General features: G+C 39.9%; 1 protein-coding gene across 8 annotated transcripts in view; it reads right to left on the bottom strand.

Annotated features, from left to right (window-relative positions):
• CEP128 (centrosomal protein 128) overlaps positions 1–14,570 on the bottom strand; it is a 343,429-nt gene that overhangs the window by 235,756 nt on the left and 93,103 nt on the right. For all 8 annotated transcript variants that reach the window (XM_059688963.1, XM_059688957.1, XM_059688982.1 and 5 more), the window contains one exon: positions 7,820–7,971. In XM_059688963.1, the coding sequence (XP_059544946.1) occupies positions 7,820–7,971 (152 nt within the window). The remainder of the gene's footprint in view (positions 1–7,819; positions 7,972–14,570) is intronic.

The raw sequence follows: 14,570 nt of genomic DNA, 5'->3' as shown, positions 1-14,570 counted from the left end.
CTTCACCTTCACTTTTGAAGGATATTTTTAATGGGTATGGATCTAGGTTGGCAATTACTTTCTTTTAGCGCTTTGAAGATACCAGAAAGTTTCCATTTTGATCTTTTAAGGTAATGTGTCTACTTCCTCTTCTAAATGCATTTGAGGTTTTTCTCTTTCTCTTTGGTTTTACTAATTTTAATGTGATATATCTGGTTGTGATTTTCACTGTATTTGTCCTGCTTGGGATTCTCAGAACTTCTTAATTATGTGGACTGCTGTCTATTCTCTTCAAATATTGCTTCTGTTCCACTCTCTCTTTGGCTTTTAGAATCCCAATTACATACATATTAGAACTTCAGACCTTTTCACTATGTCCTATATAGCTTTTACAAACTTTTCTGTACAGTAGGCCCTCAAATACTATCATTTTTTTTTCAACATGTTTTGTTATAATGCTGATGAGATGCTATAGGAACTTACTCCTACTTATAGCAATTAGCCTACGGTTAAACTGATTTCATTATACTAGTATGTTGTTTCACTTAAAGTCACAGAACCTATTGACACCATTAAGTGATGTGCACTTACTATATTTTCCATCTTTTTGACTCTCTGTGATTCACAGTGGATATTTTCTTCTAACCAATACACTATTTCTCCCAGAGAGCAAGACTTCCAGAATGGCAGTGTAAGGAGCTTAAAAGACCCTATTCCCAACAAAATGACCATTCAACTGGTAAAAATCATTTAATGCATCTGGAAATTATCCTAAGGGCACAGAACAAATGGAGAAACATTTATTTAAAAAAATCTATTAAATCTTGGTGAGAATGAGAGTCTGTGGCATCTGAGCTGCAACCCGTTCCCATAGCTCCTTCCCCAGCGCAGTGTGACTGAAACTACTCCAGCCAGGTACAGCCAAGAAGACAGGCTTACTCTATGCCAACCCCTAGTCTGAGCTACAGATTCACCCTCAGAGCAGTAGAGCCCCTGGTCAGTGTTGCAGAAGCTCTATTTCAAACAAGCACAGCCAAAGGACTGAGGTTCCCTTCCTTCAATAGGCCCCATTTGTAGGCACAGTAGGTCTACAGTGAAGGTTCCATAAGAGAACGGGCAAGTTGAAAAGGTCAGAGACCACCTTCCACACCAGCACCACATTTGAAGAGCTGTAGTGTCCTCCAGTGGGAAGCAGGCTACAGTCCCTGAACTCCACTCCACTGCAGTGATGCAGAGGCTCTGGTGAGAAAGAGAAATGGTCTTAAAAACTGAGAAGAACTGACTTTCTTTGTAACAGAGCATTAGGAAATTCATGCCTAAGGCTGATATCAAAAACAATGGAGATTTTGGGGGTGAACATAATTTCCATAGTACTAGTAGCAACCAGTGAAATGACATATCAGCTATAATTTTAATAGAGAAAATCAAGGGAAAAGACAGCTAAGAAGAACCCTCTTGGGATCAGAGAATGCCCCCAAAGACTGATAACACCCTACACCAGAAAAAAAAAAAACACACACACCCAAGTCTAATTGAATCAGACTGTCAAAAATAAAAATAAAAAAGAACAATAAGCTAGCAATTAGCAGAGAAGCTAAAAGCTAGATATCAACAGACTCAGACTAGCCAGAGGTTTAATTGGGAAATCAGGAAACTAGACAGAGAGAATCCAGCTAAACCCACAATCATCCCTGGTAGCCTGAAAGAATGCCCATACATCAAAGCACAGTATTCCATTGTGTAGATCAGAGGTCCTCAAACTTTTTAAACAGGAGGCCAGTTCACTGTCTCTCAGACATTCCACACATGCGCACTGCGGGCCCGGGATGAGTCGGCTGCTAAGCAGGAGAGGCAGCGGAGGCAAAAACACCCGGCGGGCCGGATAAATGTTTTCAGCGGGCTGCATGTGGCCTGCGGGACGTAGTTTGAGGACGCCTGGTAGATGTACCACAGTTTTTTAATGCAGGGACAGAGAAGCATATCGATCAGACTGATAAACCTAGGGGAGGGTGGGAGTAAAGGGGAGAGATCAACCAAAGGACTTGTATGCATGTCTATAAGCCTAACCAATGGAAACAGGCACTGGGGGGGTGGGGAGGGGGGTGAGGGCATGAGTGGGAGGTTGTGGGGGCAATGGGGAGATAAGGACACATATGTAATACCTTAATCAAAAAAAAAAAAAGACTGCACATACCCAAGGCTGCATCCTCTGAGAAGTGACTGCACACTATAGGAGAAAATAGGTTTCACTGAACTACCCCAGACAATTCACTAAACAAATTAAACAAAAAAACAACAGGCCCCAGAAATGGGGTGTGAATCAGTGTCCAGACATAATGCACTATATTGTATTAACAAGAAGACCTCTTCTCCACTAGATTTGACAAATTTAGCCTGTCTATAAAGTTTTGCTGCCAATATTTATTTTCTTTATAATCTAATCTGATTAAAAATTATTTAGTACTCGGATAATACCTTATTTTACAACATGCACCTAGATAAGGACGAAATCTATACTAATAAAAGGTTAATATGCTAATTAGACTGGATAGACTGGACATCTTCCAGACAAAGCCATGGTGGCAGGGGCCGATGCAGAGGCGGTTAGGGGTGATTAGGCCTGCAGGGGAGAGCGTTTAGGGGTAATCAGGCCAGCAAGGCAGAGTGGTTAGGGGCGATCAGGCTGGTAGGGGAGAGTGGTTAGGGGTGATCAGGCAGGCAGGCAAGTGAGCGGTTAGGAGCCAGTGGTCCCGGATTGTGAGAGGGTGCAGGCCAGGCTGAGAGAGCCCCCCTACTTCCGTGCACGAATTTTGTGCACTGGGCCTCTAGTTATTAAGATAAAAAGAAGTACAACAGTGATCCCGTTGAAATTAGCTAGTTATTAATAATAGAAAAGGAGCAAAGGGAAGGCCAGACATTATAGGCAAGTTTCCTGCAAATCACTGGGAAAGGGACTGGACAAAGGGAAGATAGATGCATACCCAGTAAAGTTGGGGTGACAGGCAATCATACCAGGGGAAGAGGTTGTTGGCCAGAATGGGCATGGCCACTGCAAGCCCTTAAAGATTTGGGATACTTAACCCCTAAACAAAGAAATTTTTGCTCTCAGGAGACAAGTTTTCTCAAGGAAACTTGTCTCCTGGCTTGTGGGGTTCTTTTGCTACTACTTCTCTGCATTTGCCCATATGGCCCACAGCCATAGGGACCCCACCCACAATGGACTAATAGACTGTAACTACCCTGATGCTGAATTGGACCCTGCTCCAACATTGAAAGGAAACTCTGGACATTGGCTTTATTTCTACCTTTACTGAAACTCCAGCTACAATTCTTCTATGACTGGACTAAGGAAAATGGGATTTTAGAAACCGAGGGAAGCAATTCCATAGAAATAAAGCTTTCTACCATATCTCATCCTCCCATGGGGGTCTCTGGAAATTATTATTCCAGGGGCACCCCAAGAACCCCACTTCCAACGCAGTGGAAATAGGAAATTGAGACAGGGTAATTAAGATGACTAAGACCATAGGCCTTTATGAAGGGTTTCAAAGTAGTATTGAAGGGGGCATTATTGCATAGTAAAGTAGACAGCTTTATATAAGAAATGCAAGAATCAAAAGAGTTTTACCACCCTAACTGGTTTGGCTCAGTGGATAGAGCGTCGGCCTTCAGACTGAAGGGTCCCGGGTTCAATTCCAGTCAAGGACATTTACCTTGGTTGGGGGCACATCCCCAGTAGGGGGTGTGCAGGAGGCAGCTGATCGATGTTTCTCTCTCATCAATGTTTCTAACTCTCTGTCCCTCTCCCTTCCTCTCTGTAAAAAATCAATAAAATATATATATTTTTAAAAAAGAGTTTAACCTAAAAACATGGTAAAAGGACCCTTCCTTCAGTTCCTACTGTACTAATCATTTTTAAAAAGTTACTATCAAGCCTGGCTAGCTCAGTCGGTAGAGCATGAGACTCTTAAAAAGTTACTATCGATTAGCATTTGTTCTCCACTACCCTTTCTCTTCTTAAAAGTAAATGTTGGCATTAAGTCCCAAGTTTATGCTAATGTATAATCATGTCAGTTGTCACTCAATTATCACTTTCAACAATTAATCTAAATTATGTACAGCACTTTGTTTTTTTCTTTCTTTGAAGTTCATTGAATTTAAAAGTCAAATTTTTTTCCAAGAAGAATAAATTGATGGAAGATGGAGGCTGAGATTAAATCAGGGGGAATCATTGATCAAGGATGCTTGAAATTCTTATGAATACAAATGGCCTATCAAGGTTAATGAGGTTCAACTCAAGTTTAGAAAGGGGGGAAAATGCACTCAGTATTTTCTACGCACATACAGATTTAAAAACTTAGGTACAATTTGAAAGGTAAATTATGCAAACTCAAACACAGCTTTCATTTGGGTTTTTTACAAGCTATTTTCACTGTTTTTCCACCAGTGTAAAATAACTGCTTAAAATATATATTCTGGATCAACAAAAACTAATGCAATTAGTGAGAAAGAGCAAAGGTCCTCTTGAATACTGACAACTCTTCCAGAAATTATGTGCTTTTAAGGAATGACTGGACAACAATGTTAGCTTTAAAATATAACCATAAAAAATGCTCTTTAGTATTTTATTTCAATCAACAATCATTCATTCAGTGCCCAATATGGGTAAGACACTAAAGGAGAGCACAAAGGGATTCAGAGGCAAGACCTGGTCCTTAACCCACACTCATCAATGATCTGAAAAGAGATGTCTTTAATTCATAAGTGGCTCCCAGAATGCCACTATTTTGAATTGTAACATCAATGCATACTGGTAAATGGCCAGGAGCAAAATCTTTGCACAGCAACGTATCAAAAGAAAATGTAAACAGAAGATTGAGCATCAGAGTGAAAGCAGAGAAGATTGTTAGAAAGACCAAAAAAAAAAAGTCAGTTCAACACATTCCGGAAATGAAGAAAGAATCTGGTGAAGTAAACATGATTTCTGCTTACAAGAACTCTGTAAACAGAGATGGAGGGTGGGGAAGCTTTACCATAGGCATGAACAAACAGTCCTTTAGACATCATTTTTCTCTGATTCTGTGTTCATCAAGCAATTTTTTGGTTACTAATTCAGCTTTCCAAAACCCAGGTATAGAAAATTAAGAGACTAGTTCTCTGCATAGGAGAATAGTAATTAAATACCAGTATAGGCCTCCAGCAGGGTACATCAATGAGCTGGCACTCTTATATATTGCTCTCTTGTGAGTTTTACTGTTAATATGAACCAGACTCCCAGATCACATTAATTCTAGGACACAGAAAACTCAAGTTTCCAGATGTGAGGATGAGGCCTTCATGCACAATGTCCACTAAGGTAAGGAAGGACATCAGAGTTTAATCTGTCTTCATACCAGGGAAGCTTTCTTCTGCAGTCCCATTTCTCCTTTATTTCAACCCATTTTTAAATCTTAAAGAAATATCCCAGATGACTTTAATACAGTGTGAGAAAGATGCCATAAGAACACCAGAGATGTGGGCAAAGGATGGTTCAGGAGGAAGGCTTGTAATTGATATAATCCAAGAATGCTTCAGAAAGAATAAGGTTTAGGCTTGCACAAAAGAAGGACATTAGAAAAGCAGTGGATAACTGGAACAAAGAAAAAACAGATGGGATTAGGGAAGTTTAAGAAAAAAATTAGTTGACAAAACTGTGTTTGAGTTTCTGTAGGAGAGGTGTTAGAAAGTCAAGTAAAGGATAAAGACAATGATCAAACAAACTAAAAGGCATGTAACTATATAAATGTTCTTCAGCCTGACCAATAATCTCATTCTGCGCATCTTATTTATATTTGGCCCTTAATAAACAACTAAAGAAGATTAATTTACATTTTTTATAGAATGTATAAGACAATACCCCATATAACCTAAAACTTTCTAAAAATAAAGCAGAGATTACCAGAAATGCTTTTGAATTAAATTTCAATAAAATTCCCAAATGTTGGGAGTTAAATTGATCCATGATTTATCTCTCACAAAGTCTACACTAGATTTCACTAATAGCTTGGGAATAAAGATATTCAATGGGCCTCCACAAGGTATGAAATACAAACAAGTCATAATCGTGTCACTAAATCTGAAACAACTGATGTAATTTAATTATTTCATTTTGGAAAAATAAGAAAAAAAATAAAACTGGTTAATAGTTATTTCTTCCAAGATGAACGATGTCTTTTTATTACTACCTTTTCAATGGCAACTGGGGAAAAACTTTTATCATCCAAAAGGATTTTGAATTAGATGAGACAAATTCAAAGAATTTTCTGCATCAATTTTAGAAAGTCACCTGCATAGGGAAAAGGAAATCTACTAGGTTTTTGTTCACTGCTATGTCACTAGCATTTAGAATAGTACCTAACACATAATAGACAGTCATTAATTATTTGATTTGTGAGTAATGTTCAATCTCTCTTTCCAATTGTTTTTCATATTCAAAGATCTTTTTTCAATTTATTCCATTAGTGGTAAGTGAAACACACATATAATGGAAAGGAAGGAAAGAAGAAAGGGGAGGGAAGGAGGGATGGAAGGAAGAGAGACCAACATGTGGTCATAAACAGCTTAGCAATGAGATTTTCTACCTTTGATCTGCATTAGTATAGTTTTTTAAAAACACTTAATTTTGGCAAAATAATAATATTTTAGCACTTTTGTCAGCAGGATCAAAGGCTACAATAATATCCATGAAACAAACTTTAAAAGCCCTACAATTACAAATGTTCTGAGAATATTTCTGATAAGAAATTATTAAACATGTAGAGGGCTTTGCAAAGAGTATGTCAATATTTCATTATCTTTACAATTTGAATCTTGAACCAAATCTAAAATACATTTTCTATTGACTCAATGACAAGATGAAAGAGAAACTAGACTAGAGTCACATTAAATATTTCCTTTGGATGATATAAAGTTTGATGCTTTTAACAGCAATTTTCTAACTTTTATTATAATTTAGGAACTCTTCAAATGTGGCAACTTATTACAAGTAAAACACAGCTTCACTAATAAAACCACACAGAGGACTGATACAGATCTACTAGTACTTCCAAGTGCGTCATCCATGTTTGACCTAATTTGCATAATGATAATTGAAATTAAGCCATTTTCTTTAAATGAAGTTCTTTCCTTTGATTTTTAATATTTTCTGATAATTACCCCATCTGTGCCAGAAAAAAGGTGAGCAGGAAATGGTAGCTGCCTACTTACACTTCACTCATGGTTACATCATTCACAATTATTATACAATCCTGGATTAATATAGACATCACAACTCTCCCTCATGCAGAACAGCTAGAGATTTGAAAGCCTGTATGGTTTCAAAGATGAAATGTCAGTAATACCTTTCTGCTGTGCCCTCTGCTATTTTCACCCCCAAAATAAATGATACTTCACTGTTCCTTCAGAGAAGAATGGTCCCTTCCATCTGTAGGAAGAGCTCAATTGATACTAGAACAAAAATATTTTCAAGTTTAATAGATTCCTGTCTGTGAGATCCAAATGAAAAAGAAATGAATCCATAGAAATTTCTATATAACTTTACATTATCTATACCCAAACTAGCATTCATAAAATATCACAATCTATAATAATAAAAGCATAATATGCTAAATAGACTGGACATCCTTCCGATGAAGCTGGGGCTGCGAGGGAAACCTGGGTGCCAGCAGCCAGAGGAAGGAAGGCCTACTCTTGCATGAATTTCGTGCATTGGGCCTCTAGGCATCACATAAAATATGCATTAAGCAATTCTGTGAAACAAAACTAAAGTCCTTTGAATATGGCTTAAAACCAGCAAAGTCACCTCCACTTGTGCTGCCAAATGTGCTTTCTCCTGGTCTTTCCGCTCCATGGACCGCTTCGCTTCTTCCAGCTCAGAGGCCATGGCACTGAAGCTCAGCTGGACTCTTAGCTCCGACATCTGCTTCTCCAGATTCTCTTTTTCTCGCTCAACACCTTCAAAGAAAAAACATAAAGCTTGATGGCTGTTCTTTATTCTCAGAAGAATGTACTTTCAAATGGTACAAAGCCTTGATGTTTTAATATTCCAGCTAACATAATCCACTTATTTAACACTGTCACTCAACAGACTTCATGATTTGTCAGTCTATTGTTCCAAGTCTCATGTAGTTTTCTACAATATTATTCCACTTTAATACTAAAACTTAAAATATTATCTGCTTTCCAGTACAATTTATTTCAGGAAAATCCTAAACCTTTCTTTTCCTTTCAGTTTCCTTACATCCCCACATTACCTTCAAAGTCTAACAAAAATTCTGAAAGAGTTTTCAACTTAGCTACTTCCAACTGAAGTTACTGAAGTTCACACAACAAAATACTTTTCTTGCAACATAAACACATGATGCTGTTCACTCTCTGATTGTGCATGACCAGTCATTTATTAATTCTGGGGACTACTACCTGAAATTATGTCACTGAACAATAAAAGTGACTTAGTATTTAGCTCAACATGAGACACTTGGTCTATGATGCAGAGCACACTTTAATACCATCATCTTCAAAGGTAAATAACACAAAGACCCTTTCTCAATGAGCTTGCAGTACAAGAATAGAATCAAGACATAAAGAACTTCCTTGAATCTAAGATGTCAAAAATTGGAACATATACATTTAAAACTACAGTTTTTCCAATAGTTTCCTTTCCAGAAAAGGAAAGATGGAAAGAAATACTACCAAATCAAATTTCTAGATCATTTATAAGACACATCCAAATTTTAAAAATATCAAAATGTTTCAAACAGAAATAGCGAAGTGTTTAAAATGTCCAATGTCCTTTGGATAGAAGGTACAGAGGCATTTTAATAGTATGATAAGAACACTGATAAATACTATATAGATATTCCTGTATAGCATAATGGTTATTATACAGAAATAGTCCAAAGAACAGAGTGATTAACTCTATCTTAGTGAAAAACTGAAGTAGGAAGAATTGGGAACTAAGTTAGATTTAAATAACAGATACTAAATTCCACCAGGCAAAGGAGATGCAGTTGGGGTGATATTTCAGGGAAAGAAAACAGCATAAAGCACTGAGATACAAAATTATATTTAATATTCAGGTAAATGCACATACAGTAGCTTTATGCCGCAGACACATATGAGGGAGGGGAAGAGGGTCAGTAGGGAATTAAGGCATTGTTAGAAAGCTTAGAATTTATCCTATAGATCAGGAATTAGCAAACATTTTCTGTAAAAGGTCAGATAATAAATATTTTAGCCATGACTTCTGGCACAACTACTCAGCTGTACCTCTGTATTGCAAAAATAACCTACACAGTACATAAATGATTGGGAGCAACTGTATTCCAATGAAGTTTATTTACAAAAGTCTGGATTTGGCCCATGGGCCATACTTGACCCACCCCTGCTAGGTCTACAACCTAAAAATAGGTGTATTTGTTTAAGTGTAAATGTATTTATTCATTTTACAACTATATGTATTCATTAATTTTATAAATGCTTTATCTCATTAATATCTATACTAATAAAATCCTAGGTGGCTCTTGCACCCTCGCATCATCACAAGATGGTCTCCCCCATGTTGTCACAAAATGGCTGCCACAAGATGGCCACCCCCACGTTGTCACAAGATGGCCACCCCCACGTTGTCATAAGATTGGCCACCACAAGATGGCTGCCCCCACATCGTCATATGATGGCTGCCCCCACATCATCACAAGATGGCTGCCACAAGATCGCCACCACCATGTCATCACAACATGGCCACCACAAGATGGGTGGCAGGGGAGGGCAGTTGGGGGCGATCGGAACAGCAGGGGAGCAGTTAGGCATCAATCAGGCTGGAAGGGGAGCAGTTAGGGGGTGATCAGGCTGGCAGGCAGAAGCAGTTAGGGGCAATCAGGCAGGCAGGCAGGTGAGTGGTTAGGAGCCAGCAGTCCTGGATTGTGAGAGGGTTGTCCAACTGCTGGTTTGGGCCCGATCCCACAGTCAGACATCCCCCGAGGGGTCCCAGATTGGAGAGGGTACAGGCTGGGCTGAGGGACAGCCCCCCTTCCTGTGCACAAATTTCATGCACCAAGCCTCCAGTATACGTATATGTGTACACATATAACATCTATATCTCCTAATATATATCTATTAATATATATGTTTTATAATATATAATAATATGTACATGAACAATAATATTAGTATGAGTATATGTTATATAAAATATGGAGATAATACATATGAATACATATATAAACACATATATGTATATGCATGTTTTATGAAGTATATATATTGGTGTGTAGACATAATATTTTGGTATGTTTCATAATATAGATACATATAAAATAGTAGCATGGCGCTACATATATATATATGTGTATATATATATATATGTATATATATATATACATATATATATATATATCATAGATATATACACATACCTACATATATAATGAAACATTAACCAAATTGAAATACTTAAAACTGAAGGTATAAAACATAAATAATGTCACAAACACTCCTCCCACGTCCAGAGGATTTTTCATACACTTCATTTTAAACAGTGATGGGTTAGTAAAGGATAGCAGTTAAGAGCTCAAGTTTGGAGAGAAAAAGATTTGGGTCTGCTACATGCCACAAATGTGACCTTAGGCAAGATACTCAGTGTTTTTTATGTGTTTTTTTAATAATTAAAAGGGAAACAAAAATAGTACTTTTCTTGTAGAGTAGTTGTGAGAACTAAAGGAGACAATGTAAAATGAGTAGTATAATGCCTTATATGTAGTTAGAGCTCAATAAATTATAGTGAGAGGTTTTAATCAAGAGAATAAATTGAATGGTTTGTGTGTTAGAAGGATACCTGTGGCAGCAGTAAAGAAGACAGATTACAGAGGAACTAGAATAAGACAAGTAAAGAGGGTAATTTAGATGAGATGAAGCATGCCTCCACTGGGGAAGTGGGAATGAAAAAGAGCGTAGGGAACATTTAAGAGATATCAGGATCTATAAATAGACAGGATATCAGGACAAATTAGATGGAGGGAAGAAGGAATAATTTTGAATTTTCTTTGTATTTTAGGCTTGGATATCTGGATAAAGGAGGATGCCATCAATTGAGATAGGAAACAAAACAGATTTTGAGGAAAAAATGAATTCAGATTTAAATCTGTTGACTGAGCAACTATGGAAGAGCACATAGAGATGTCCAGTGAGCAACCCCATTGGGAGGGCTGAAGGGTAGGAGAGGGAGTAGAGCAGGATGTAGTGATCATTTATAGGTGATAGTAAAGCAGAAGACTAAATAGAAGTAGTAAGTGAGAAAAGCCATAAGTAGGATTCTAGACATCACCAGCATTTAAAGGAAAAACTGTGAACAAAGGGGAAAGATTTGAATGGAAGGAATGAAAACAAAGCAGGAAAGAACAGGAGCTCTGAAGTCAGTGGAAGAGTTCCAAACAGGAAGAGCAAATAAACAGGGGTCAAGAAAGGTAAGTAATGGCAAGAATCCTTGAATTTGACTGTGGAGAACGTTAGTAAACTAAGCAGTCAATTTTAGAAGAAAGGAGGAAAGCCTTTTGTAGTGGGCAGAGGAACACACAGCAGCCAAAGTGTGACAATGAGTGTCATTTCTTATGTACAATTTCTAAAAAATAATACAAATCCTATCTAATAAAAGAGAAACATGGTAATTGGCATACAACTGCTACCCTTCCCATTGGCTAATCAGCGAGATATGCAAATTAACTGCCAGCCAAGATGGCGGCTGGCAGCCAAACAGCTTGAAACTAACATGAGGCTTGCTTGCTTCAGTGATGGAGGACTCCAACATTCCCCGCCTGCCGCTGCAGGCCTCTGAGCTGCAACTCTAAGCAACTATGTAACAAATATAGAAGCTAAACAAAACCCCAGAAACCTGCTTTAGTCCGCAGGGCTTCAGCCAGCAGGATCGCAACATTGTAAGCAAAGGCCAGAAACCTACTTTCAGCAGTGGAGGCCTAAGAGCTGGAGCCAAGCTTCAAAGCTAAAGCTAGCACAGAATAAAAAAAAAAAAGAAAAAAGAAAAAAAGGAGCGGTTGGGAGCTTCAGTCACCCCCAGCCTGAAAACGGCCCTCAGCCCGTCACCCAGACTGGCCAGGCACCCCAGTGGGGACCCCCACCCTGAAGGTTGTGTGACCAGCTTCAAACAGCCATCATCCCCTCACCCAGGCTAGCCAAGCACCCCAGTGGGGACCCCCACCCTGATCCAGGACACCCTTCAGGGCAAACCAGCCTGCACCCACCCGTGCACCAGGCCTCTACCCTATATAGTAAAAGGGTAATATGCCTCCCAGCACCGGGATTAGCGGAGCCGCGAGGCCTCCCGGCACCAGGATCAGCATGACAGGGGGCAGCGCCCAAACCCCCTGATCGGCCTGCAGCTCTGTGTGTGACAGGGGGCAGGGCCACAACCTCCCTATCCACCCTGCTCTGTTCATGACAGGGGAAGGCGCCCCAACCCCCTGATCAGCCCTGCTCTGTGCCTGATAAGGGGGAGCTCCCCAACCCCCTGATTGCCCTGAGGCTCTGTGTGTGACATGGTGCAGCGCTCCACCCCCCTGATCGGCCCTGCTCTGTGTGTGACAGGGTGCAGTGCCCCAAGCCCCCCCACCACGGGCCCTGCTCTGTGTGTGATGGGGTAGAGCCATAACCTCCCCATCGGCCCTGCCCTGAGTGTGAGAGTGGCGGTGCCCCAACCCCCTGATCGGCCCTGCTCTGTGGGTGATAGAGGGCGGTGCCCCAACCCCCTGATGGGCCCTGCTCTGTGCGTGACAGGGGGCAGCGCCCCAACCCCCTGATTGGCCCTGCTCTGTGTGTGACAGGGTACAGAGCCCCAACCCCCCTGATGGGCCCTGCTCTGTGAGTGACAGGGGGCAGTGCCCCAACCCCCTGAATGGCCCTGCTCTGTGCGTGACAAGGGGTGGCACCGCAACCTCCCCATCGACCCTGCCTTGAGTGTGAAAGGGGACAGTGCCCCAACCCCCCAATCGGCCCTACCCTGAGCATGACTGAGGGTGGCATCACAACCTCCCAATCCGCCCTGCTCTGTGCATGACAGGGGGCGGCGCCCCAACTCCCCAATCGGCCCTGCTCTGAGCCCGACAGGGGGCTGCACCTAGGGATTGGGCCTGCCCTCTGCCACTCGGGAGCAGGCCTAAGCCAGCAGGTCGTTATCTCCCGAGGGGTCCCAGACTGCGAGAGGGCACAGGCCGGGCTGAGGGACCCCCATCCCCCCTGAGTGCACAAATTTTTGTGCACCGGGCCTCTAGTATTTTATAAAGAAGAAAACTGTAGAATTGTTAAAAGAAGGTAAAGAAGGTCATTATTACATTAATAATAAAACTTTTGCCCTGGCCGGTTTGGCTCAGTGGATAGAGCGTCAGCCTGCAGACTCAAGGGTCCCGGGTTCGATTCCGGTCAAGGGCATGTACCTTGGTTGCAGGCACATCCCCAGTAGGGGGTGTGCAAGAGACAGCTGATCGATGTTTCTAGCTCTCTATCCCTCTCCCTTTCTCTCTGTAAAAAATTAATAAAATATATTTTAAAAAAATAAAATAATAAAACTTTTAAATTTTTTAAACCCTGGTAAATAGTTCAGAAAAGAGATTCTTCTAGTTCTTAAAGATTTACCCCAAAAATAACTAGATATTATGAGGAAATAAAAATTACAACAAATGTACCATAGAGTCTCTTTTTCTAAAAAAATGAGAGTCCCTATATGCATCATTACGAAAATCTGGCGAATAATCTAATATTAAAATAAACTCAAAAACAAAGTTTAATATATTTGACATTATATATACATAATAAATATATAGAAACATCACATAAAGCTTAGGCAAACATAATGGCATGAAAATATATTAAGATATATAACCCTGGCTGGTGTAGTTCAGTTGGGTGGAGAGTCATCCAGTACACCAAAAGGTCTTGGGTGCAATTCCCAGTCAGGGCACATACCCACATTGTAGGTTCAATCCCTGGTTGGGGCACACACAGGAGGCAACGGATCAATGTTTCTCTTCTCACATCAATGTGTCTCTCTCTCTCTCTCTCTCTCTCTCTCTCTCTCTCTCTCTCTTTCTCTCTCTCTCTCTCTCTAAAATAAAAACATATCCTCAAATGAGGATAAGAAAAAAAATACATACATATATATACTAGTATATTGATAGGTATGCTACAGTTTGCCATCCAGTGAAAGTTTTCTGGCAATGTGTAAATTCTAACATAGGCAACATACTGAGTTATGTGTAGGGAATATGAAAAAATATTTACCTTCCCTGACTTTGATAATATACAGCAAATGCTTACAAGAGTTCCTCCAGTAAGTTAGGCATTGGAATAGAAAATCTCATAATTAATGTAATTTCCAAGCCAAACAATCAGGACTAGTGTATTAGAAATCATTATAAAATCTCAATGTCACTATTTCTGTTTAACCTGAACTTTCAAAAAGAAATATATCTAGAATCACTAAACTCCACCACCGAGATCCAGACCTTCACTAACTGAAAGGCTATTCTAACACTCCTCAAACACAA

This window comes from Myotis daubentonii, chromosome 1 (genome assembly GCF_963259705.1).
Source record: "Myotis daubentonii chromosome 1, mMyoDau2.1, whole genome shotgun sequence".
Taxonomy (NCBI): Eukaryota; Metazoa; Chordata; class Mammalia; order Chiroptera; family Vespertilionidae; genus Myotis; species Myotis daubentonii.
This window is presented reverse-complemented; position numbering and strand designations above follow the sequence as displayed.